Source organism: Microtus oregoni, unplaced genomic scaffold (genome assembly GCF_018167655.1).
Source record: "Microtus oregoni isolate MIOR12 unplaced genomic scaffold, Mior012 000053F_ref0000044, whole genome shotgun sequence".
In the NCBI taxonomy this organism is placed as follows: Eukaryota; Metazoa; Chordata; class Mammalia; order Rodentia; family Cricetidae; genus Microtus; species Microtus oregoni.
In genome coordinates, this window is record NW_024543829.1 from 2,559,905 (window position 1) to 2,586,489 (window position 26,585).

Here is a 26,585-nt window from a genome sequence, read left to right on the forward strand (position 1 = left end):
CACAGCAAATGTGTGGAGGGTCAGTGAAAAACTCATGGCAGTCCACTCTCTCGTTTCACCGTGTGCATCCTGAGGATCAAATGCGGGTCGTCAGGCTTTGCCCTGGGAATATTTGCACACTGATCCACTGTGCAAGCCCCCTTTACACCTTTATAATGCCAGCAGTTGTTCACTCATAGATCCCCAAAACTTTAGTCTGTGCCTTGTTAACATGAGAGGATAAAAGATGCAATTTCATTACAGCAGATCAGGTGTACAGGGATAATAAGAATCACATCTATGAGAAAGAAGTCATGTATGTAAAATTGCAGAAAGAAATGTGTTACATCAAAGATAATAGGAGAAAGAATGGAGGGCTCAATAATGTGAAGGCTGCAGAAGGGGCTGCTGTGGTGGCCAGGGGAGGTTCTACAGAGATGATGCTATTTAAAGAGACTTAGAGGTGATAGAGGTAGAAGTCAGGCTGACAAGTCGGGAGAGTGTTGAAGGGAACACTCAGAGCAACATACGGAAAACGGTGGTGAGAGGAGAAAAGAGTGGAAAGGGAGGAAAGTCAAGAGGAAGCATTGTCTTGCCTGTGAAGCTGTTTCTAATAACACCTCGTTAACTGGAATGATACAGCATTAGAGGAAAGAATAAAAACTTCTATTTTCCAGGTACTGCCATGTTTTACAATTATTAATGTGTAGATAATGATTTTAATTAGTATCCTTGAATTATCTCTCTTAATAAGTGTCCCATGACTTTTGGAAGATATGATGCACATTTTTATTTCCAACAGAGAGCAGCACAGTGTGCTGCTTTTCTAACTGTCAGAGAGCAGACCAAAGTGTGTAAGTTAATCAAGAGAGCTTGTTACTCTGGGTAGCGGTGAACTGTGCCAAGTGTTTTTATTGCACACCCGGATATCTATCAGCAAGCCAGAAGAAAGAGTAGATGTAGGAAAATAATTTCTTTATAAATAAAGTTAAAATTTTAATTTTTAAAATACAAATTGTATTTCTAGAAATGTAAATTATATAAAATTGTATTTTAAAAAAAGTTTTAATGTATGTCTTTAATTCAATTCTCTTATATATACATATATATATATATATTTGAAACAAAGATTCTTTTAAAAGTTTATAAGCAAAACATTTTTGATTCACTTAGATTTATCTGTTCATATCATTGGAGGCATTTACCATTCACATTCCATCATGCATTTAAACCATAATAAAATCATTGTGAACATCTAAAAATGGCTTAGGTTCTTCAGAAGTATTTACCACCTACATAGTCATAATTGTAATGGAGTAAGTAAGGTTATGTTGTTTTTTGCTTTCGTCATTTTACTTCCAATACTTGGCATACTTCAGATTGTGATACATACTGAGCACTGTGCTCCACATTTCATAGATATTATATTTAATTTTGGCAAAAATCATTAATTCAGATGGTAGTCCATGCCTGTGTTCCCAGCACTGCAGCAAGAAAATCATGGCATTGTGGCAGCCTTATTTGTACAGGGAGATGCTATATCATATAAACCAGCCAAGAGCTGAAAAATAATACTTTGAGACTGAGAGTGTTGCTCAGTGATATAGCACAGACTGTCATTGGGGTGCTGATTTCCTTCCCCACAGACAGACAGACAGTCAGACACACACACACACACACACACACACACACACACACACACACACACTACAAGGAAGTTAATGGAAATCTATTAACCCTATTTTCCAAGTATGAAAAGTGAAGTTTAAAAATGAACCTTGGTCCTGGAGAATTTTATTTAGAAAATATAACAGTGTGTCTCAGGACATCTTATTTTAAAATAAATAATCTTTAATCAGTCTTTGCGGTCTTCGTCCACAATTTGCATGTACAGTTAAAAATAACCACTTTATCAAATGTTATAACCATAGCTGAGCACATAGTGTATGAGCACAAGAGGCGTTAATTATGAGAAAGAACATTTTGAGAAATTATTACAAAACAATTCAAGCATTATTAATATGGTTATGATATTCAACATTTCTCTGATAACCATGTATTATAATAATCTTAAAGTGCTTTAAAATCTCCCAATGACATATCTTGTTTCAGAATTCCAACTCTTTTAGGTATCCAAGTGAATATATGTATTTTTACATAGCTGCTGGAGTTATTTCACCATCACCAATGATTACGAGTGCTCTGGACACTTTAGGTGATGTCAGAAGAGGCAGTAATCATATATTAATGATTTCTGGTGATTGAGCTCACTAAAGGGTGCACTAAAGCAACAACAACAATAAAAGGCATGTGTATTAATTTTGCTTTCTATTGCTCTGAAGAGACACCTTAACCACAGCAACTTTTATAAAGGAAAACATTTAATTGGGCTTATTTCCAGTTCTAAAGAGATGGTTTCTTTGGATTCCCACCTTGTCTTTGGTTTTTATTTCATAATATACCACTATATCCATAGTTTGTGTGATTCACCTGTTGTGCTGGACTTTCTTTTTCTTCTGAGTTCTAGCTCTTAGGAACTGATTTAAAATAAATCTATGTAGGCCTAACGCCTTTCATTGGGTCGACTGACAATTTTAATCATGCTGCACAAATTATTCTCTTTAAATATTACAAATAGTTGAGTTAGCAGGGTTTTCAAAATCACAGTGTTAAAATGTGTGATAATATATACAAACTTCTCAATGAAAATTTACTTCATTTGTATGCAAAATGGATGGAAATAGAAAACACTATCCTGAGTGAGGTAAGCCAGACACAAAAAGAGGAACATGGGATGTACTCACTCATATTTGGTTTCTAGCCATAAACCAAGGACATTGAGCCTATAATTAGTGATCCTAGAGAAGCTAAATAAGGAGAACCCAAAGAAAAACATATAGGCATCCTCCTGAATATTAACCTTCAGCAAGCGATGAAAGGAGACAGAGACAGAGACCCACATTGGAGCACAGGACTGAATTCTCAAGGTCCAAATCAGGAGCAGAAGGAGAGAGAGCACGAGCAAGGAACTCAGGACCGCAAGGAGTGCACCCACACACTGAGACAATGGGGATGTTCTACTGGGAACTCACCAAGGCCAGCTGGCCTGGGTCTGGAAAAGCCTGGGATAAAACCGGACTCTCTGAACATAGCGGACAATGAGGACTACTGAGAACTCAAGAACAATGGCACTGGGTTTCTGATCCTACTGCACATACTGGCTTTGTGGGAGCCTAGGCAGTTTGGATGCTCAACTTACTAGACCTGGATGGAGGTGGGGGGTTCCTTGGACTTCCCACAGGACAGGGAACCCTGATTGCTTTTCGGGCTGAGGGGGGGGGGGCTTAATTAGGGGAGGGGGAGGGAAATGGGAGGCGGTGGCTGGGAAGAGACAGAAATCTTTAATAAATAAATAAATTTAAAAAAAAGAAAAAAAGAAAATTTACTTCATTTACATATTTTGAAATTTTTATATTTTTTAAAAAATATTACTGACACCATTTGTGAATATATAATATTAAAACTCAGAAAAATAGTCAGTTTCTTCTTTTGTTAAGAAAAATAGTATTTCTGAACAGGAAGGAGCCTGGTAAAAACAAGGTTTGATATGACAAATCTAAATCATAATGGCTTGATATAACAAAACTAAAACAAATAAATGAGATTTTTGGGCTATATGCATTTTTTTTTCTTCAAAAGAAAACATGATAGTGTTAGTTAAGAACGTTGATTTGTATTTTGGCATTTTATGGCTTTGGCTACCCTGTGTTAGCATGAATTACATTCCTCTTAGCATAGGGGCTATTGTTCAGCTTTCACAGAGATAAAGGTGAATGAACTAAATAATTTTAGGTTGGGCACAGAGACCGGTAGTCTTTCTTTTTTGTACCTCCTTCGTTCTTTTTTCTTTCTGTTTTCTACAATACTGGATAATAGGAATCATTTATCAAATTTACAGCTTTTAATTTCTGTTGTTATACTGCTTTTTTGTTTTGTTTAAAATAAATGGTGTCACGGTTATAATTATGCATCTTTGATAACCACATTTGATGCAAAAAATATATTTAATTTATGGGTTGTCAATAAATACATCAATTATTTGGGTCTTCTCCATTTGAGAATTTTCAGTTTTAGTTGTTCAATTACTTAGATTTTTAGAAAATATCTGTATTTCCAGTTGCTATTTAAAATGTTTACATGATTTTAATAAACATATTTTATTTCTTTAAACTTCTTCAGGCATATATTTAATAAAGACTAGATATGACAGATCCAGGGCCAACATGATCTTAAATGGAGAAAAAATTGGTGGGTGTTTGCTTTGTTTCGGGTTTTGAGACAAGGTCTTACTGTGTAGCACTGGTTATCATCAAACTTATTGTCTAGGCCAGGTTGGTCAAGAATTTGCAGAGATCCATCTTCTTATTCCTCAATGCTAAACCCAGCTTCATGAAAAATTAAACTATTTCATTGAAATCATGAATGAGACAGGGCTGTCCACTGCTTTTACACCTTTAGTATAGTGGGTAAAGCACTAAGAAAAGCAATGAGACAAGAGAAGAAAACGGAAACATATACAAAACAAGTCAATTTATCCATATTTGCAGATGTTTGGCATATATGTATATATATATATATATAATCTCTATATCTAATATATAAAATTTTATATAAATATTGTATATATTATATCTCTCCCTCTATCTATCTAGATAATCTCTTATTTATATGAAATTCTACTGGGAAACTGAAACAATGAACACTTTTAAGAAAATGGGAGGGGCCGGGTGGTGGTGGCGCATGCCTTTAATCCCAGCACTCGGGTGGCAGAGGCAGGCGGATCTCTGTGAGTTCGAGACCAGCCTGGACTACAGAGCTAGTTCCAGGACAGGCTCCAAAGCCACAGAGAAACCCTGTCTCGAAAAACCAAAAAAAAAAAAAAAAAAAAAGGAGCATAAAAAATTCTATTAAAAGTATTAGAAGCTCTTCTATGTACCAACAACAACCATGTGAAAAGGATAAAGAAGCAATTCTATTCACACTAGCATCAAAAATATCTACAAAAACCTAACCATGTAGTTTAACTTCTGTAGTGAAAACCTTAAAATTTGCTAATGCAAAATTCTTTGGTGATCTTTGTAGCATCTATAATTTAGTGACATATATCTGTTCTCAATGTATAACACACACATTTCATAAAGAGGAGCCATATACTACAATGAAAGAAAGCCTGTAAGTCCTTGTGGGACTTTAGATGTCTTCCAAAATCCAAAAACACGGTCTTCTAGGTAGACACAGGTGGAGCTCATGTAATAAATTCAATTTTCTCTGCTACTCAACTATAATAAAGTTGTTCTGAAATACTGGGAAAGCAGGGTAGTCTCTCTACTTATTTAGGAAGTGTAGGGCTAAACTGAATACTTAAATTACAAAAATACTATCCAAATTCAAAATGTCCTGACATTTATCTATTTGACTCTGTCTTATCATGGAAGCTTTGTTTCAGCACTATCATTTTATTGCTCTCTATCCCTAAGCAGTTTGCTTATGACTTAATGCATTAGGCCTTAATGAGTTTACTTTTACAACCACTAAAATGCTTTCTTCCCTTGAGCTAATTACATAATTGATTATGTGAGAAAAACAGGGATTTTAGGATTAATTATCTTTTTACTCACACTAATTTTGTTGTTGTAACTCACATCTCATAAAGTATTAAATGTAGAAACATTCCCCACCCAAATCATATTACTAGAATTTGTCATTCTAATTTTATTTGCTACTATGACTGAATGTATCCTCTGAAATAAGAATAATTAATCTTTATGAACACATTTTATTCCTTAACCTATAAAACCCTTACACATTAACCATACTTTAGCTTCTCTATTTGTCTTTTGATTAAAATTTATTTCCAGTTAATCTTGTTGACTGTCTTCGTTTTGGGGATACTTTATAGTTTTATTTCATTCTATAAAAAGTAGTTGCAACTTAATACTACTGGGTTCAGTTACTATAAATCAAGCTACATTTTTACTGCCTGGATATGAGGAAACCTCCCATTTTGAGATAATACAATGTGCAAGGATTTTAAACACTTGTACTTCATGTGATCTTTGCTTAACATAATTTTTTCTTAATTTGTGTTAGCATATTCCTAGAGAGCCACATGAAATATATTCATTTTCAAAGAAATATACACTCATAACAACAGGAAAACTCCTTAATGGGACTATCAAAAATTCAAATCAACATTCTGACCTCTATGACTAAACACACACACACACACACACACACACACACAAAATAATTAATAACTTTCAGCACTCTTTGGATATATTACTCTTAAAATAATTCTTGAAGAAAACATCTAAATTTATTTGCTATTTTACACTGTACTCCTCCAACCTTTTATTTTATTTTATTTGGCGAGAGATTGATTGTATACTATATATATAAATCCTGACAATTTGATAAAATGAAAGTTTAGCTTGTATAGCCCCAGTAACCATTACTAATGACTTGCGGCAGAAAGAATTGTGAATTTTCTAAAAAAAAATATGGATTTGATCTTGAATCCATTTATTTGTTTTTTTTAAAACAAAAGGCTAATTAATCCAATTCTATTAAACAAGATTTATCTAAAGAAGGATGTTAAAGCCAAAGACACAGAATTCCATGCAGAAAGCTTAAAAGGTCTCAATTATTTTACTGCCACTGTTAATCAGAAGTTTAACCTTCATTAACTAGAAAAAAAACTTCTAGTTTTGCCAACATTTTGACAAAAAAATTCTTTTTTCCTTTGGCATGCCTATAAATACCCTCTTGAATTTATTTTCTCACTAAATTCTTCATGGAACTATTTTGAGTGAATATTTAAGCAATCAGAATTTTATTTGAATAAATAAATATGGAAATAATCTTAAAAGGATTAATAGATATTATGAATTATTTTACTGCATATTTAAAAATTGACCACTGGTTTCCTGTCTTATCTGATACCCTGATTAGTCTATGTAACTGTCTTCTCTGAATTATGTTCAAAAGGACTATTTTGTACAATTTAATATTTTATAAATATAAAAGAGAAGATGAACTTTGACCCTAACCTTCTCTAATGGTATTAATTCTTGTATTATTCTCTTTTATTATATATAAAAATAGTTCATATTGCTACAGATAATCTGAAAATACAGAAACATAAAATGATTAATGTATTTTTTATTTTTATTTTATTATTTTATTTTATTTTATTTTTCATTTTTTTATTGAGAAAAGGAGAAAAAAAAAACAAGTTTCCACCTCCTCCCAGCCTCTCATTTCCCTCCCCCTCCTCCCACCCTTCTCCCCCTCCTTCCACCCTTCTCCCCCTCCCCCCACTCCTCTCCCCATCACTCTCCAGTCCAAAGAGCAGTCTGGGTTTTCTGCCCTGTGGTAAGTCCTAGGTCCTCCTCCCTCCGTCCATATCTAGGAAGGTGAACATCCAAACTGGCTAGGCTCCCACAAAGCCAGCACATTAAGTAGGATCAAAACCCCGTGCCATTGGCCTTGGGTTCTCATCAGCCCTCATTGTTCGCCATGTTCAGAGAGTCCAGTTTTATCCCATGCTTTTTCAGTCACAGTCCAGCTGGCCTTGGTGAGCTCCCAATAGATCAGCTCCACTGTCTCAGTGGGTTATTTTAATATTAAACATTTAAAAAGAATTTAAGTAAGCTCTTGACCTTGGTGCTAATTGTTTATTTCATGCAGTAGATAAGACATTTTAAACATGATACTTCAATATAGTAGATTATTTAAAATTCACATGTATTTTTTTAATTTAAATTTACATTACAAACTAATTCAAACATGAGAATTCTGATATCCATGGATCAGATTGCCTTATTTGGTATAATTTTTTTTATCATTTTTTCTGTGAATATATTTATATAAGAATCGTTAAATTAAAACTGCCATGATTTAATAGATAGAGTTTTTAGCCATTTTTAATGTTAAAATACTTTTGCTACCATTTTGTCAGATTCCTAAATACTTTGCAGCTCTTTGTTTTCCAGTGAGGATCTCAGTGTTCTGCTGTTTTGCTATCAGATCACTTACTCATCCCACCCCCAGAAAAGAAAATGACTTCTGCTGCATATTTATAGATTTCAGAATACTTGGCCTACAAATGAGTATTTCATGGAAAAGAAAAGAAAAAAAAAAACGAAGGTGCACAATATTTGATGCTCAAAGAAAAAATGATCACAGGAACGGCCTAAATTCTGAAGAATAATAAACTTATTTCCAAACATACTAAGGACCACAAACGTCACCAAAGAGACGTTAAATCTTGCTGCAAACGTACATACGTTTAAATCAAAACCCACTTACTGATTCAGTAATGAATGAAAATGACTGAAAACATAAGATAATTTTGATGTCTAGATTTTCTTAATGGGTATTAAATCAGCTTAAAGAAAACACAAGACTTCTATCTTTTTGGATCTAAAAATATTAAAAAAGGATGGAAATATTAAACCCATCAAGATTTTTAAGTATGTCAAAATCAGAGGGCAACTTGGTAATTGTAGACATACACAATAAATACAAGATTGCTCAAAGGTCAAAAAACTATGGAACTTTTATAATTATGGCATTGGGCTCCTGGCTAACCACTGCCATTATCAGATTCAGGACTGCTTCAAATACATGCTCAAATTTTGGTCTTAGTATTGCTCTTTGGTGCCATCATTTCCAGTCTCTTGATTATTTTTTAACCTTAATGATGCACAATGCATCCTGAACTGACTTCTGTGGTAGTAAATAAAATGTCTTCCATTTTAAAAATTAGATACTTAATTTTATTGAGAAATAATCAAAATAAGGACAGCCCCTTCCCCATTCTTAACTCTCTTTGAATGCATAGCATTGCTCCTGAATGGTCCTCAAATATACTAACCTTCCCCTTGGAGCTTCAGTCAAACAACAGAGATAAATATTAGACAACTGAGCAATTATTTATTCATAATTAGAAATATAGATGTAGACAAGATAAGCCCATCTACCATCAAGAAACATGGTGACCAGAGATGAGGTGCTACAGAAATGTCATTACCCTTTGCTTTTTAATTTTATCATTAAAATAGTTGTGTAATATACGTGTGTATATTTGGTGACTATTTTTTGAACCAATTGAATTATGCATTGAATTAGTTCTTCCAATGGTTTATGGAAGATAAAAATGGATTTACTATCTTATATTTTTGAAAAGTATTTATGAAAAATTAAAATAAAAGATAAAACTTTTAGAAAACTAACTTTGGGATAAAGTTTTTTATACTTTAAGTTTATATACTTTTATATTTAATAATAAACTATCAATAAATATAATGAAACTATTGGAATCCTGCCATTATTTAATTCTTAGTTAAAAAGAAAACTTGATTTTTTTAGTGATTTGAGTTCTCAGTGAAACACAAAGCTTTCTTTGTGATTTAATGTTTCTGAAGAATTGTGTGGGCAGGCAGAAGCAATAAAATCTTCCCCAGTATTTGTCATGGAGGTACAAGAGAAGGACTTTGGTGGGAGGTAGAGTCTAGTAGTATGGGAAGAGGAATAGGGAAAGACATAAAGGGCAAATAATGACAAAGTATTTTAATTAATATGCATGAAAATAGCTCTATTTTTCCAGAATTTCATTTGTGCATACTATGTTTACTTCATTTCTACTCTTCCATCTTCCACTTCCAAGGCCTGTGTATCACCAACTTCCTCACAAATTCATGACATTATCCGTATTTATTGCCATTTACATATGAGTAAATACTAATGTATTTTTAAATATAGGTATTTGGTACATTTGGTGTTTCTCATAGTTTCAGGCTCATGATTGGATAACCTGTCATGGTGTTCATCACTAGTAAAATGGAATTCAATCTCTTTTCAGCAACCATTAATTGCCTACAGTTCTTCATGCAAGGGAGGGACTTGTATGATTTTCTCAATCCTCTTTGGCATGTCAACTGGTTTTGTCACTTTGAATGTTTTATTTATGTGACCATATTTTTCAAATTTCATAGTTTCTTTCTCATTTATTGAAGATGCTATCTCATAGCAGGGATTCTGGTCTTTTGATGTTCAAGTAGCATTGGATAATATATGTATTTCATATATACATATTTATTTCATGTCTATCATATACGCTTTACATATATGTTTATTTCATATACATACATATGTATATGAAACACAGGGTTTCTCTGTGTATCCTTGGCTATCCTGGAACTTGCTATGTAGGTATGTAGGCCAGGCTTGCCTCAAATGCTTTTTCCTACTTCACTGTCTCCCATATCTGTCAGTTTTACCAGTTGTGAGAGGCAAAATCACCTTTCTCAAATAGAATAACACTGTATATTAACCACTTCAGGACAATTCTCATGTTCAGGAGTAGATGAACAACATATAATGGAGTCCACAGGTTTTTTTTTTAATTTGAGCTTTTATTTGGTTAGAGTTTATTATATTTCTTTATATGCAGTTTTATTTTGTTTTCTTGATTTTGTGGGATTTGTGTAGAGGGTGTTTGCTTATTTTTGGAAACAGGAAAAATTGGGGTAGAACATCTGGAAGGACTTGGGAGAGGGGAAGCATATGATCGAAGTATGTTTAAAGATAAAATAGTTTTGAATGATAAAATAAAGATAAAAGAATAAATTGTATCTGTGTACAATATAGGTAGCTTAATATGCATAATTGAAATAGTCATCATTTGAAAGTTATTTATAATATTCTCATTAAATAATCATAGCAATTGGTTTGGATTCTTGTCCTGAGCCACAAACTCCAAGCAGTGGAATCAAAGTTGGAGACAGATATATGGTTGGTGATGTGGTGTCCTTCCAATGTGATCAAGGCTACTCCCTTCAGGTAAGTCAGTTACAAACCCGTGTCTTACCAATATTCCATCATCCTGTTGACTTTTGAATATTTCAATGGACCAGTGATTGCTACTTTGATTGATTTTAAACAAACATTGTTCAATTCATATGTAAAATCTTCTGGAATGAACTAGGTTATTTTTGTTTGATTGAGTAAAAAATATAAGTTGATAAAGTGGATTAAATATTTAATTTATTTTATAAATCTATCTTTAATTGTGGCAGCTGACTTGCTGAATGTTTAGAATTTGTAAATAATCCCATAAAATTCTGAAAATTACTGAACATCCACTAAAAGTTTCCTTCCCAAAGAATTACATTCATCATGTATTTATTGATACTTATTTTATGAATGTTGTTTTTTTCAGAACTCATGCAGGTGGTCTACTGATAATATCCATAAATTTTGCCAAAATTAATTTTTAAAAATTAAAGGAAATAATGATTTCAGATTTTTAACAAGAAAAATTCTTAGAGAATAAATATTTAATTATATTTCTTAAATTATAATATTGTATCAATATTCTTAAACTCTTAAGTACCAAAAGGGTTTTAAAAATTTCATATTTTTTTATTTCCTGTATTTTTTTAATTTATTTATTTATTAAGGATTTCTGCCTTCTCCCAGCAACCGCTTCCCTTTTCCCACGCCCTCCCCCGACCAAGTCCCCCTCCCTCATCTGCTCAAAGAGCAATCAGGGTTCCCTGACCTGTGGGAAGCCCAAGGACCGCCCACATAAATAAAGTACATTGAGCTTATAATTCATGTTCCTAGAGAAGCTAAATAAGAAGATGAATCCAAAGACAAACACATAGGCATCCTCATGAATATTAACTTTCATCAGGCGATGAAAGGAGACAGAGACAGAGACCCACATTGGAGCACCGGACAGAAATCTCAAGGTCCAAATCAGGAGCAGAAGGAGACGGAGCACGAGCAAAATTTCATATTTTATTTTAAAATATGATTTCACAATTAAAGTTTTAGGATGATTTTATAAAATAAGTATGACAGTTTTTTATGTGTGTCATCATTCATATTTGACCAATGTGATGCAAAGTACTATTCACTGAGTTGTTTCAACTAGTTTGTTGACAGTAGACCATCCTTGGATAGAGGAATATAAAAACCACAATTTTGTGCTTTCATAATATACTGCTCTTTCTATAAAGACTTTACATTTTTTTAAATTCAAATTTTATCCCTGGTATGTAAAATTACCTTTCTTAAGCAATTCTAAAGCTCACAGATATAATATGACAATATCTTCATGTTTCTCCATGTAGACATTACATTAATCATTTAGAAAGCTACATCTCATTCAATCTTTGGTAAGTGTGTACTGAACAGCATTGTCTCATTTTTGTAGGGACATTCTCATATCACATGTATGCCTGGACCTGTAAGAAGATGGAATTATCCAATCCCCATTTGCTTAGGTAAATGAAAAGACTACAGAAATTTTATGTTTTCTCAAATTAAGAGATTCACTTAAAACCCGTGTTCTAATTTATTTTGATTTTTCTGTCTTTTAGGGAATGGTTACTTTGATATACATTATTTCCTTTTTAATGTTAATATTTTGTAACTTTTAAGCTTAATTACACATCATTGGGTGAGTTAATATGGATATTAACAGAATACATTTGCTTTTATTCCTTTTTCATTTTCTTAATATGACATAAAAATATTAAATACCTCAGAATAATAACTGAATATCCTATTGCTAACTATCAAGCAAAGTAAAATAAAGAACCAAACAAAAAAGCACTATATAGTGACAATACTTTAAATAAAATTAAAGTACAAAATGTAAACTTCAGTGCATATGCTGAAATTATATGAAATCACATGGGATACTTATCAGACTTTAATATACAACATTAGTGTATTCAAATGTCAGTTCAATGCATAATAGCTTTGAAAAGTCTTATTCTTTGAGTTTCTGTTTGTCACCTGTTAAAGGAGATAGCAATGCTTGCCTCGCAGGTTAATTTTGAGGATAATGGGTAGAATGTGTTTAAAGTGTTCAGCTCCACACGTGACTCACATTATGGACTTAGTGGTAGCCATTGCAATGGAATACAAGTAAAGATTTCAAAATAGTTATGCACTGCTTTAAAAATATAATAAGCTTGATGGTTTACAGACTAGCAAGAAATTAATCATATATATAATGTAAAATAATTCACAGTGTTATGCTATTGTCACCATATAGACATAGAAATACTTGAGCTAAGGAAAACAACCCATGAATTAAAAATTTTATTTTTAATTTTATTTTGAAGGCTGTTTTTCTTTTTGTAGTTTTCTTTTTACTATTTTGTATTTTACATAATATATTTGGGCTCTAAATGACATAAAATTAAAGTATTTTAAATGAAATACTGGCCAAAATTAGAAAGTTAATGAACAATGTCTTGTTAATTTTCTTGTTATTCTGGTAAAATTTAAGGGAAAGAAGGTTTATTTAGTTTACAGCTTCTGGAGCAACAGTCTACCATGGTGGGAAAGTCAAAACAAAAGCATGAGACCTCTGTTCATCTTCCATCACAGTCCAGAAGCCAAGATGCTCAGTTAACTTTTCACCATAGTGTTAAAAAATGAATAGATTTAATGGCCAATGAACTAACGAACCATTAAATGGAAGAAAACCATTTTAGAACTTAATTGTGATATACTTTTGATAGAAGAGTTTATAAGCATGTTGACTGTATACATACATATGTATAGAGATTGATAGAAAAAAGACTATGTATGTTGGAGTATACATGTCAGACTAGTCACTAAAGATCACACATAGATAAAACCTCTAATGGATTATTGTTTATGAAATACAATACAAATTTGAATATGTACTGGTTGAAAAATCTTAAATAGAAATTATAAGTAGTTAGGTAATAACCATGAAATTTGATTTCTTATACAACAAATGACAGTCTTGTACTTATATGTCTTCTAAAAAGGTGTGATAAGTCTGTTCATTGACAGTAGGAATGGCTTCTAAAATGAAAATATTCTTTAATATACAATAAATAATTGTTTCTACCCTATGTACAAAATTAGATTAGCAACATGCAATTTAATAATGTTCCACTAGATTATCAATAGTGGTACAACACAGGATAAACTTCTTTGTTGTACCTGATTAAACTTTCAAATACATGTGTCTTTCACTGTTGTTTATATTTCTTTCTTTATTTGTCTTGATTCTTTTAGGATAAAATGAAGCCAATAATTTTCTTAATGTTCTTTATTGAGCTTTCTTACAAACAGGAGAAAGAAGGTTTTATATGGGTCTGACAACTATAGCTGTTGGCTTTCTTTTAGTATAAATTGCTTCATCTTTTGAATGAATCAAAACAGCAGTCGATATACTTAAGAAAGAAATATAAGCTGTCTGCCAGCTTTCCAGCACTAGAAGGAACATGTCCTTTTTCTTGTGTATTCAATGCGTGAGAACTGTTACCTGCTGAACAATCAATGACTTCAGCTGCCCTTTGTTTTTCCTGAGTGATTATGCCTTTTGTACTGTTCTAGAATAGTGATTTAACAATTAACGAGCATTTGCTAGAATTGGGACTGTTTAATTTTTATCAAATTGTATTATCTTAGATGCTTTTTGAAGAGTCAAAATAAATTCAATACCATATTAGTGTAGAAATATATCCCATAATGCTGTGTTACATAAGAATTCTGTTCTTTTACAGCTCAGTGTGGTGGTTCCATGTCAGATTTCAGTGGTGTGATTCTCAGTCCTGGTTTTCCTGGAAACTATCCGAGCAGCTTAGATTGCACATGGACAATAAAGCTGCCCATCGGCTTTGGTATATATAAGAATATGAAAGAAGTTTTGTTCTTTATTAATGCATTATATGTCCACAAGTTAAAGTTTCATTCATAAGTATATTAAATTATGTTTATTGGATAATATAATTTTAGTAACTTTTGATTTGACAAAATATATTTTACTTGAATTATTAGAATAAGTAAATCTACATGGTTATTCTTTTGGCTCTTATTTTTTTAATTTATACACAAATACATATATGAAACATTTTGCTTCAGTTACGAATACATTGTGGAATGGGAAGGTTAGTCAAGTTCAGGTGTGCTTGTCATTAATTGTAAGGCTTTCTTTATTTGTTTTATAGAGAGCAATAGCAGCTGCAATTTTAATTTCTTAGCACTTTTAAGAACATAATATCATATTATGGCATTCAGTCACCATGTTGAAAAATGAACTTCTCAAAATTTCTTTTGACTGATATTGGCATATTTAAATGTAGCATATCCCAATCTCTTCCCCTGGCTTTTAGGGAACACACTCTACTCTCTGCTGACATAAATTACCCACTCAGGATTCTTACTGAAATCATATGTTTTGTGTCTTCCCATTCTCCAAAATCATCTGGGGTCTGTGTTGCTAAAGTGAATTCCTTTCTTTTTCACAAACAACATTTGTCTGTGTATATACACAGCAAATTTTCTTTAGCAATTCATCATCCACTAAAAAATAGATTGATTCCACTTCTTGATTTTTGTGAATAACACTACAATATCTATTGATATACAGCTAACCTTTTAACATATAGATGTTATTTCATTTGTATTGTTTCCAGAGTGAGGATGGATATATAAATATGCTGAGTATTTTTGTGCAAATAGTCTGCGTTGGGAACATGTATTGTGGATAAAGCTAACATAAAGTTCATGTGACATTATTTTTGTAAATCATTTCCTAATATTATAAGCAAGTAGTATACAGATAAATTTTGTTTCTTGAAGTTATTGAATTTATCACATTATCTTTGCAAGTAAGTCCAAATTTAGATTTACAAAGTAGTATTGCATACCTAACATTTGAATTTAGTGTTTATTAAGTCTGAAAAGCCTAGGATGAGCATGTACTCACTGAAGAATCTTGGCAAAGCTAAGACATTGGGGTTTACAGCAAAACAGAGTTCCGATCTCTTGTTTATCTTTATGGCTGTCTTATGTAGCCTCAGCTAGCATCGTACTCGCTATACAGCCTAGGGAGCCTTGTACTCCTATTCCTGCACCCTCTCCCTCCCATGTGTTACAAGCATGTGTCACCATGTACAGATCTTTGAATATACTTTCTGAAATAAATGCAAACATATCTAAGCACATGGATGCAAATTTGTGTGTCTGTTCCTGTTTATACATGTGTGCAATAATTCCAAATAACATTGCGTTTGCTCTTCCTTCCTTAGGTGTCCATCTCCAGTTTGTAAATTTTTCTACAGAAACCATACATGATTACTTGGAAGTACGGAGCGGATCCTCAGAAACTAGTACTGTCATTGGCCGACTCAGTGGTCCTCAAATACCATCTTCCCTGTTTAGCACAACTCACGAAACTAGCTTGTATTTTCACAGTGACTATTCACAGAACAAACAGGGATTTCATATTGTGTATCAAGGTAAGATGTTCGATAAAACATGAAAGGTAGTTCAGTGGCAGCAGCGTGGGTGAGATTGTTCAAAGTCCTGTGTAGTATGGAGGCCACTTGTTCATTCCTGGCTGCCCAGATTTGAAATAATCACTCAGAATCTATATTATTTGCAATACTATTTGACCAATAGCTTAAGCATATTGCTAGCTAGCTCTTACACTAGAATTAACCCATTTCCATTACTTTATATTTTACCACTAGGGTCATGGCCTACTGGCAAGGTTCCAAGTGACATCTTGTGTCTTTGCCCTCTGGTGACTACATGCATCGTTTGACTTCACCTACTCTCTCTATATATCTCCTTCAGCCTGACTATATTCTGTTAAGCCATTGGGCGAAAGCAGCTTCTTTATGCGTTAACCAATAAAAGCAACACATATACAGAAGGACTTCCTACATCAGTCCTAAATAACTTCTTAGGAGTTCTTTAACTTAATATAAGCATGTTGTAGTCATATTAGGAGATAAAGGAAGCTAAACCAAGCAAGCTTCAATTAGGAAGATTAAAAAAATCATTCACTCTCCTCATGCAATTTTCTTTCTGAGAACATAGAAAATTATAGGAAAAAGTTTTAATTTGTCTAAGACATAATTAAATTGAGCAAGACAAAATAATTAAAAAGTGAAAGCTTGACAGTGAAGATAAATTTTGACTTTTATATGAAAGTAAATTGAAAGTTATTTTTTACCTTATATTATACATAAACTTATTCATAGGTAGAATGTCAGAGTTTTGTTATAGTGCCGTAAGAATATAAGGCAAATATACTAAGGGCCATATATTACATTAGGTCCATGTTCAAGAAAATATTGATGGTTTTGAACAAGATTTATAGTTGAGCTGGACTAAAATCCTTAGTCTCCCTGTTCAAGATAGAGTGTAGATCTCCATTTCCTCAGTCGCATAACATTGTTATATGTAGTATATTCCCGAAACTTAAGGTGAATTTTATTGATAAAATTATTGTGAAATATACACCATTATGTATATCATGGATGATTACTCAAGTTATTGACTTATTGTATTATTTCTGATATTATAAATCCAAACACTATTAGATTGATATTAAATTAAAACTTAAAATGATAATTTACACAAAATAGTTGTAATGACTGAGTTGGATAGACAGAAATGTGAAAATTATGCAACTTCTCTGCCTGATTTTTAAAGGATATCATGAATGTTATATTTTTGGAGTTATCTCTTAAATATAGAGATCTTTGAATTGCTTATTGACTTACCTTCGATGCCTATATCCATAACAGCAGTTCACTATCTCCATGAAATATGAACTAGCTTTAATCTTCAAGAAATATATAAAAATAATTTAAAATAACAGAAAATTTATTTTCTTCTATGCTACTAGACAACTCAAAACATGTGTGTGGTAAACTCTAGATACATACTTGAATATTTATTTATGTGTATGAGCATTTTGCTTGCATGCACATAAATGTCCAAAAAGAGTAGCTAATGTAGACAACAACACTGGATTTTATATTATTGATGGATGCCATCTTATCACTGAACACTATTAATGATAAAGTTTCAAATAGTTTTAATAATACAGTTCATAAGCACAAGATGTATCAAATCCTGCTTACAAAGTACCCACTGTATGAAAGGAGATGGGAGAGGCCCTACAGTCAAAAACAAGCAAAAAGGCAATATTATCTTATATAAGAGGAAAAACAAAGGAACAAATATATTTCAGCATTAAACAGCTCACACTAATCAAAATATACGGTTCAACATAGAAACTTCAAAGAAAATATTTTAAAATTCAAAAGACTAAGAATTAGGCTCACATGTATGTAGTTATTCTATTCTATGTACAAGTGGCACAACCAGGAAGCAATTACATTCTATTTAGGGAATCATAATATGTTTGATTAAAATTGTGGCTGTAAGAAGAGTTTGTATCTCTATTCATGTTCATAATTTAGATAAATTGCACCAGCGGGTAAGGCAGTGATGCATTTTTATGAATTATCATCTTAAATATGAAAATCATAGGTATGAGAAGAAATTCTCATTACACTGTCTCTGACAGCCTTTTCCATAGTTCTAATTAGTATTTATATAATAACTAACAATGAGCAATACCCTATTGATTGCAAAGTTACAAATAGTACCCACTTGTGGTCTTTGGAATTCAGAAAAGATAAGTGCCCTTCTTTCTCATTTTTATTTTCTAGCCTATCAGTTGCAAAGCTGTCCTGATCCTCGCCCATTTCGAAATGGGTTTGTCATTGGAAATGATTTTACTGTGGGCCAAACCATTTCATTTGAATGTTTCCCAGGATATACACTAATCGGCAACTCAGCTCTCACGTGTCTTCATGGCGTCAGTCGGAACTGGAACCATCCACTTCCAAGGTGTGAAGGTATGCTTTGAAACAAAAGTTATCTTCTAGATGATGAAATTTCTTAGCAGTACTTTTGGTTACATTCTTATTTGCTTACTCTCTAAAGCATGATTGCATAGTTTTGCCTTTAGTTAGGGGATTTCTAATAACAGAAAAATGATAAACAACAAACAATTGAATATGAATATATATTATATTAAGAACAGCAATATTAATATGTGAGAGTAGCAACAAAAGTTATTAATTTTTCAGTCAATTTAGAACTTATTTAATGTATTTGGAAGGGAAAGGAAGCTTTATTGTTAACATCAGTATGGTAAACAAAGAATCAAGATACAGCTATTTAATTTGAGCTCCTATTCTATAAAATTAATGTGGAAAATAAAAGAAATGCAATATGTATACCCATATTATGTATGCATAATATGAGAGACAAGTTGTATTGCATTATTGCACAGTATTTTAAGTGGTTAATGAGCCTTGTGATCACCAAAGACAGCAGATGAATCTCAGACCTCATTTAGACAAATTCTTAAGAAATGACTCCTTTGTGTACATTCTCATGAACTAAGATAAAGCAGACGTCCTATAACTGTTGATGGCTGTACCATTTATCTAACACAAGTTTGTTACAAAAAGAAATGTTCATGGATGCTTTTCCATAGCTCTTTGCGGTGGGAATATAACTGCAATGAATGGTACCATTTATTCTCCTGGTTATCCTGATGAGTATCCAAACTTCCAAGACTGCTTTTGGCTTGTAAGAGTCCCCCCGGGGAATGGAATCTACATCAATTTTACTGTTCTTCAAACAGAACCCATCTATGACTTCATTACTGTGTGGTAAGCCAGTAATGTTCCTTTTGCTTGATTAAATTATGAATGCAATTAGGTCAAGATGAAAATAAATCACATTTTTTTTATTACAAACTACCATCTGACATTTGAAACAGCATGCTAACTGAGGGAGGCAGTTTGCCTTTTTTTTTCTTCTTTGCAGAAAGAGACAAACATGATAAACAGATTTTAGAATATTGTCCTATAAAATAGCAGAAGCCTTACGAGTGAAAAAAGAATTGACATCATTATTAGAAAGTGTGTGAGGCAGGCAATTGCCATAATATGTTTAAGGAAGTCCTTTATTCATAAAATCTGGTGAAATTTAAAGTCCTCTCTTTAGATCATAAATGTATTATATGATCATTAAATTCTTGTAATAATTTATTAAACAGTAATGTAATTATATTATTATTGTATCATTTGAAGTTACTTTATCAAAAGTATAAAGAAATCTTTGGGTAAATCACAGACAGACAGAAATGCTGCATGAATTGTAGGAGTGCTAATTTGAACAGTCTATGACACTCAGTTGTGGTCAAAGAAAGTAACAGAAGACACCACAAGCATTAAGAGATGCCCAGTGCTGTTTAAAAGCTGAAGTTCATTTATTGATTATAGTAAATATGGGCACATTTTATTTAGGTAAATTATGTCGTTTTTACATTTCATATTTTAGTCCATTATTACTTGAGCAGGTATATGGCTTACCAACATCATGTTTTTTAGTTCAAGGATTGTTTTGCTTTGCTCTTAACGTAAGGCCATGTGATTATAATTCCTTCATTAAAATTTATTCAAAATCTATAGAACATCAGTGTCATTCTCTCCTTCCCAACTTTTGTCTACTAGGGATGGTCCCGACCAAAATTCACCCCAGATCGGACAGTTTAGCGGCAATACTGCACTGGAATCAGTATACAGCACTTCCAATCAAATTCTAATCAAATTCCACAGTGACTTCACGACAAGTGGCTTTTTTGTGCTCAGTTATCATGGTTGGTATCATCTCAGTGTTTCGACTGCATTTGTACAATTTAAATTGTCCTGAAAAATTGAATGCAATATATATTTATCTAATGGTTGAAAATATACTAAAATCAGACACGTTAGTCATCAGTGTAACTTATGCATTTCAAACACATTTACTGGCAAACCATGACCTCCTCTAAGTACTTAGGGACATTAATGTGTGAGCAAATGAATACAGGAAATAAATCAGCCAGTAATTACCCAGCGGAAAATAATCATTTTGCATGGAAACCAATAAAAGAGAACCAGCTGTTCATATTTTACTGCTTGTAATTTGGAAACAGCAATAGATTCTCTGTATGAAAATGTTTAATCTAGTCAACCTGCTGTGAATTTTTCTAAAATTAGCATCTAATATCTTTATGCTCTGGATCACATTACTCATCCATTTATACTCTTGTTTTGAAACTGTATCTGTGCAAGAATCCTATACTTTTAGATTATGATTCCAAATCATTAAGTTCATAGCTTACCCTGAGAAATTACTTATGGAGTCTCAGTTTTATTTGGCGATACACAATTGTTCTGAGTACTATCTTCAGAGCATTCACTTTTTGAAAAGTTATCATATTTTTCATAGAAATCTCCATTTATATTTGTATATTTCAGATTAATTGTATTCATTGCAAATAACAAATCTTTATTTATAGTAATTGAATATTTTTATGAGCTATGACCATGGTCTTACAAAAACATGGTATTTCCAAAATATCATTGTAATGATCTAAAATATTTCATAGGACCTATAATCGACTAAATTAAATGTGTAAAAGTTTTATTAAAAAGAGACAATGAATAGCACTTTGCCCATTATATCAATATACAGTTTAATTTGTCATAGTTTAATGCAAAGTAGTGAAATATTTGACACTTAAGGTTTGTGCTATGAAGAATCCAAATATATCAAATGTGATTTCATTTCAGACACTAAAATCACACTGACTGGAGAAACTGAGAACTGACTACATGATTCTTGAGCTGTTTAGCTGAACATTTGTGTTCCCGTTGGATGACATATAACTAGTTTTCCCATAGTGACCCTGAACATAGGACTGCATGTTCACTGCAGTTTAGTTACTTAGAAGGTAGGATGTTCTACAGATACATCTGTAGGCTGCTCTTTTGGTTGCTTTACTAAAGCAGCCATTGATGCTGGGAACATATAGACATAATCTGTCACTCAAATAATATGTACTTTATTTGCTAGATAACTATAACTGAGGAACCACCAAGGGTGAAAATGAAATAATTAATTGGTAAATGAATCATATTGTGCACACTTACTCTTTTGGTAAATTGCTATGAATGTATTTATCATTTTACAATTATTCCTGAATATGAAGGGAGTCTTCCTTAATAGACTGTCACTGTGCATAAGACAACCCTGTAGAGACTCCAAAATTCTTATAAAATTGAAGGCACTGTCCAAGGGAAGATATTGCCAAATGAACAGATATCAAGCATGCAAGTATGTGGGAAGCACAGGAATGCCAAAATGTGTGTATGTGAATGAGCATAGTATACAAATGTGGATTTACATAGACATGTACATATTCAGGAATAATTGCAATTTGTCTAAGCAAAGCAAAATTTCATTTACTAGTATTTGAATAAGTAAAAATTAAGCCAGTGATTAAGTAAGTAGATGTCTTGTCAAAAGCACATGCTATATTTTAATATTTTTGTGTTAATATATTCATCACCATGTCGGCTATTTTTTGTCTTACTGTCTTCTCTAGTCAAAGATCATCATCACATAGCTTTTATTAAACAGAATTGGGTTTATTGGCTTGCTATAATCAGTAAGACAATGCACAATGATAGATGCTATGGCATCTCAAAACCCACTGTAGGGAGATGGATGACATGTTTTGAGCTGTGTGAGACGGTTTGGTGGAAAGATTCAAAGAAGCACCGTTCTTTTCTGGATTAGGTGCTGTCCAAGCGTTAGAGCAGTTTTATGATTTATCTTAGCACATCTTTTATTTCCCTTGATAGAGGAAAGGTCTATGTATATGTAATTGGTTTGGGTATAATATTCCATTCTATGAGCTGATGTTGAACATCCTTACTCTAATATTAAGGCCTAAACAGTATTTTAGTTTCATAATTTTTATTACACCCAGATCTTGTTTACATCTTGCTCCAATAAGGTGAAATAATTACCTTATCTGGTGTTCATTCTTAGCAAAGCTGTTTATATTCAGTAGAAGACAGTTCCTATCAGATATGCCAGCTCCAAGCAGCATATATCCGCTTTTTTCTTTAAGTGCTGAATATTCACAGTGGGTTGAAGTGAGAGCTAATGATAGGTCTGGTATGTTACTGCAAAAGTCCCACAGGCTGTGGCGATGCAGAAACTGAGGCCTGCAGAGGAAGCTATCGCTGCTAATGCTCTCTGCTATCTGCTAATGGGCAAGGAACTCAACCATAAAGAACAGCGGTCTTTGTTCCAGACTTTAATGGACTCAGTGCTGTGTCACAGTACCTTCAATTAGCCTTGTGCTTAGGACAAGGTCTATTCTTGCATCAGACACTGGAATTTTCTTGTGATGATTCTGAAGACCCCTGATACCTTTGTTCCCAGAGCTTTCTGTGACTACTTCTCCAGGAAATCAATTAAAGCTGTTTCCTGCTAATCTACCTCGGGATACAGGTTCTCCTCTTCTTAAAGCCAAGGAGTAGTATTTGCTCCCCTTTCTGACAGTCTGACTCATCTAGACACAAAATAGACACACTCATCTCAAACATTAATTGTACAAAAGTGACTTTTCAAGTGACTTTAGCACAACAAAAGCACTTCTGTGATTCATGTTAAATCGTTAGCAGGTTTTCTCCAAATGTGAAGTGTGTATGTAGGTATATGCATATGGATATTTCTATTTTTCATCTTTACAATTTGGGAAGCATTTCTTTCTTCTTTCTTTCTTTCTTTCTTTCTTTCTTTTTTCTTTCTTTCTTTTTTAGCTTTTTGAGACAAAGTTTTAGCTTTGGAGCTTGTCCTGGAACTAGCTCTTGTTGACCAGCCTGGCCCTCAAACTCACAGAGATCCACCTGCCTCTGCCTCCCAAGTGCTCGGAATAAAGGAGTGTGACACCATCTCCCAGCTAGCATTTTTTAAAAGAACTTTTACTACACTTTCAAGTGAAATTGTTTAATATTAGATGACTTTAAAAACAATACCGCTAAAAATTGCAAAACCTAAAATATAATTACCAACACCTCCCTGATCCCCAACGCAAAACTTTCTTATATCTACAGACAGTTGACCTAATATGAGTCAGCACTGAACTAACCCAGGGCTTAGTGTTTATAATGAAGTGAGAACATTATTTTTATCATCTATAAGGAACAGTATGCCCTTACTTAGCAAAAAGGTTATGTACTTGTGCTTTTTTGGTTTGGAGAAAAAAAATATGGCAATTTGCCTGGGTCCTGTTTTCCTCTTTGTAACAGCCTCTAATAGCTCGCTTGAATAGACATAGATAAATGTAGCATTCTTTTTGGGAATTGGGTTGGATGGTGCACTGCAAAGAAAATAGGAAATTAAAAATAACCGAAAAAAGTATGGCCAGAATCAAATTCTAAAGCAATTGTAAGAAGTAAATTTATTGGGCCAGAAAACAGATATCCACGCACATCCAAACATGGCACTTACTTAAATAATAGCTATCATCTTAGATCCTGGAACACAGAATACAATACCACGATGTTGTTGTTAAAGAGCAAAATGATGCTTCAAAGCCGAATGACACGCTAAACAAATTGCTTCCTTTGAGAAGAATGGAGATTGAGATCAATTGTGGATTTGAAAGCTGTAAAGAGTTAGTCTATGCATCTTTTCTCTTAGTAGTCGTAACTGGGAAAGTTTCTAAATAGAGAACTCCATGAAAAGTGTGGAGGAAAGTATGTGCATAGACTATTTAAAATTTAGCTGACATTGATACTGTGTGGGTCAGCCGTGACTGAATGTATTGATTTGTCTACCACTTTCACTGTTACAGGTCAACTTCTGTCTCCCACACAGACCCAAATACAGAGACTTAAGGTTGTTTTCAGTTTAGAAATAAGTTTTAACCCGTGTTAAACTAGTGATATTTTTGCTAGACCTTATTATCTTCTTCAGAAGTAATTACAGCACACATGTAAAGCATGAAATTATGTTAGTTTGATGGTAAATAATATTTTCTATGCAATTAAAATGACAATTAAAAATAATTAAATCATTTTCTCCTTTACTTCATCCTTCTGACTCCTCCCATGTCCCCTCCTTCCAATTCCTCCTATACTCTATTCTCTCTCAAATCATAATGTGTGTGTGTATGCTAAGTACATTCAGTACTGCCTGCATAAATGTGATGTGATTTCATGGCACACCAGTTGGTAGTTGATAATAATTGAAGGCTGATCCCTGGGGAGAATAAATTCTCCCAATCTTAGCAGTCACTAATTGTGTGTAGTTCTTTGTGTTGAGGGTGGGGCTCCATGTGCTTCCTTCATTCCAGTTCAGCATGTTTATTGGTACTGTAATTGTCTAGATCTTGTTCAGGCAGGGATGTTGAGATAGCATGAGTAGCTTCCTTATAATATGTAGGAGACACTATCTCACAAAAGACTTCCTGGTCCTCTGGCTCTTAAATTTTTATGCCTCCTCTTCTGTATATTTCCTTGAGCCCTTGAGTGGAGGAGTTTGAGGAAGACATCCTATTTAGGTCTGAGAGTTCCCAAGTCTTTCACTCTGTACATAATCCAGTTGTGAAGCTCTCTCTGTTAATTCCCACCTACTGCAAGAGGATGCCTTTCTGGTGATGGATGCACAAAGCACTGGGTATAAGAGACTGTTTTGACGAGGCTTTTATATTTCTATGCTTTTTTTAGCAGAGCAATAGAATTTGGTTTTTCCCGGGTCCATAGCATGTCTATGCCTCATATTGGCCATCTGAGTATTGTCAGGTATTGGTTCTATCTCACAGAGCGATCCTAAAGTCCAACCAGAGGATAGTTTATGACTCCTACAACATCTGTAATCTATCACACCAGAATATATTGCAGGCAAATAACCATGTAAATTACAGGGTTTATAGCTATTTTTTCATTACTTTCTTGTCTGTTAGGAAGCAGAGTAACTTCCAGTACTGTGAAAACTAGTCAATAGGGCTAACATCTCTGTGTAGGCAGCAGCTTGACTACTAAATGCTCAGAGAAATATGTAAGTTTTTCTTTAGTAATTAAACTTTAAAATCAATTTATGGAGAGTAACCAATAGTCTCTGTTATAGCCTGGGATGTTTGGTTGTTTCCATGGAATCCCATATGAACTCTTAGTAAAATATTTCTCAGACATTTCTATTTATTATTTTGAATATAGCCCATTATTAATTGTTATGTATGCTTTCCTGGCTCTTTTCTTGTTGTTGTTGGTTTTCTTTATGTATCCTGTATCTTAGTTTTCTGTCAGTTATGTATTGGCAAAGATTGTTTCCTACACATGGACTTCCTTCACATGATTGATTGCTTCTTTAGCTGGACTCTGGAGAAATTGTGGCTCTCAGAGGATGTCAGAAATTTAGCATCTGTTCATGAAAATAATTTTGAGCAATTTCTTGCAGCACTGAACTAGTAGTTTTAACACCAAAGAATACACTTTTGTTATGCTCTGCCATAAGATGTTTCTGCAATACACATTCTAGTATAATATAAATCCTTGTACAACAGCAAAGAATCCCAGCAGCTTTAAAGTTTAATTCTCCCTGTAGAGCCAGAGTGACTCTATTGCTCTGTCATTGGAAGATGGGTGCATTTTCAGTGTTTATGAGGAAGAGTAGCTATTATGGAATTTGCAGGTTGAACAACTGAAGAATTACTTCAATAGTCATACTGATGTTAACATTTTCTGGATAAGGTATATAGGTTCAATGAAAATATTTGTCTCTCTCCATTCTAAGTCTTTAAAGAATTTTAAATTCAGTTT

At 33.2% G+C, this 26,585-nt stretch overlaps 1 protein-coding gene across 2 annotated transcripts in view; it reads left to right on the forward strand.

Annotated features, from left to right (window-relative positions):
• Nucleotides 1–26,585, forward strand: part of Csmd3 (CUB and Sushi multiple domains 3) — a 976,611-nt gene that overhangs the window by 860,077 nt on the left and 89,949 nt on the right. For both annotated transcript variants that reach the window (XM_041637611.1, XM_041637612.1), the window contains 7 exons: nt 10,766–10,884; nt 12,266–12,335; nt 14,607–14,723; nt 16,134–16,343; nt 18,576–18,764; nt 19,412–19,589; nt 20,436–20,581. In XM_041637611.1, the coding sequence (XP_041493545.1) occupies nt 10,766–10,884; nt 12,266–12,335; nt 14,607–14,723; nt 16,134–16,343; nt 18,576–18,764; nt 19,412–19,589; nt 20,436–20,581 (1,029 nt within the window). The remainder of the gene's footprint in view (nt 1–10,765; nt 10,885–12,265; nt 12,336–14,606; nt 14,724–16,133; nt 16,344–18,575; nt 18,765–19,411; nt 19,590–20,435; nt 20,582–26,585) is intronic.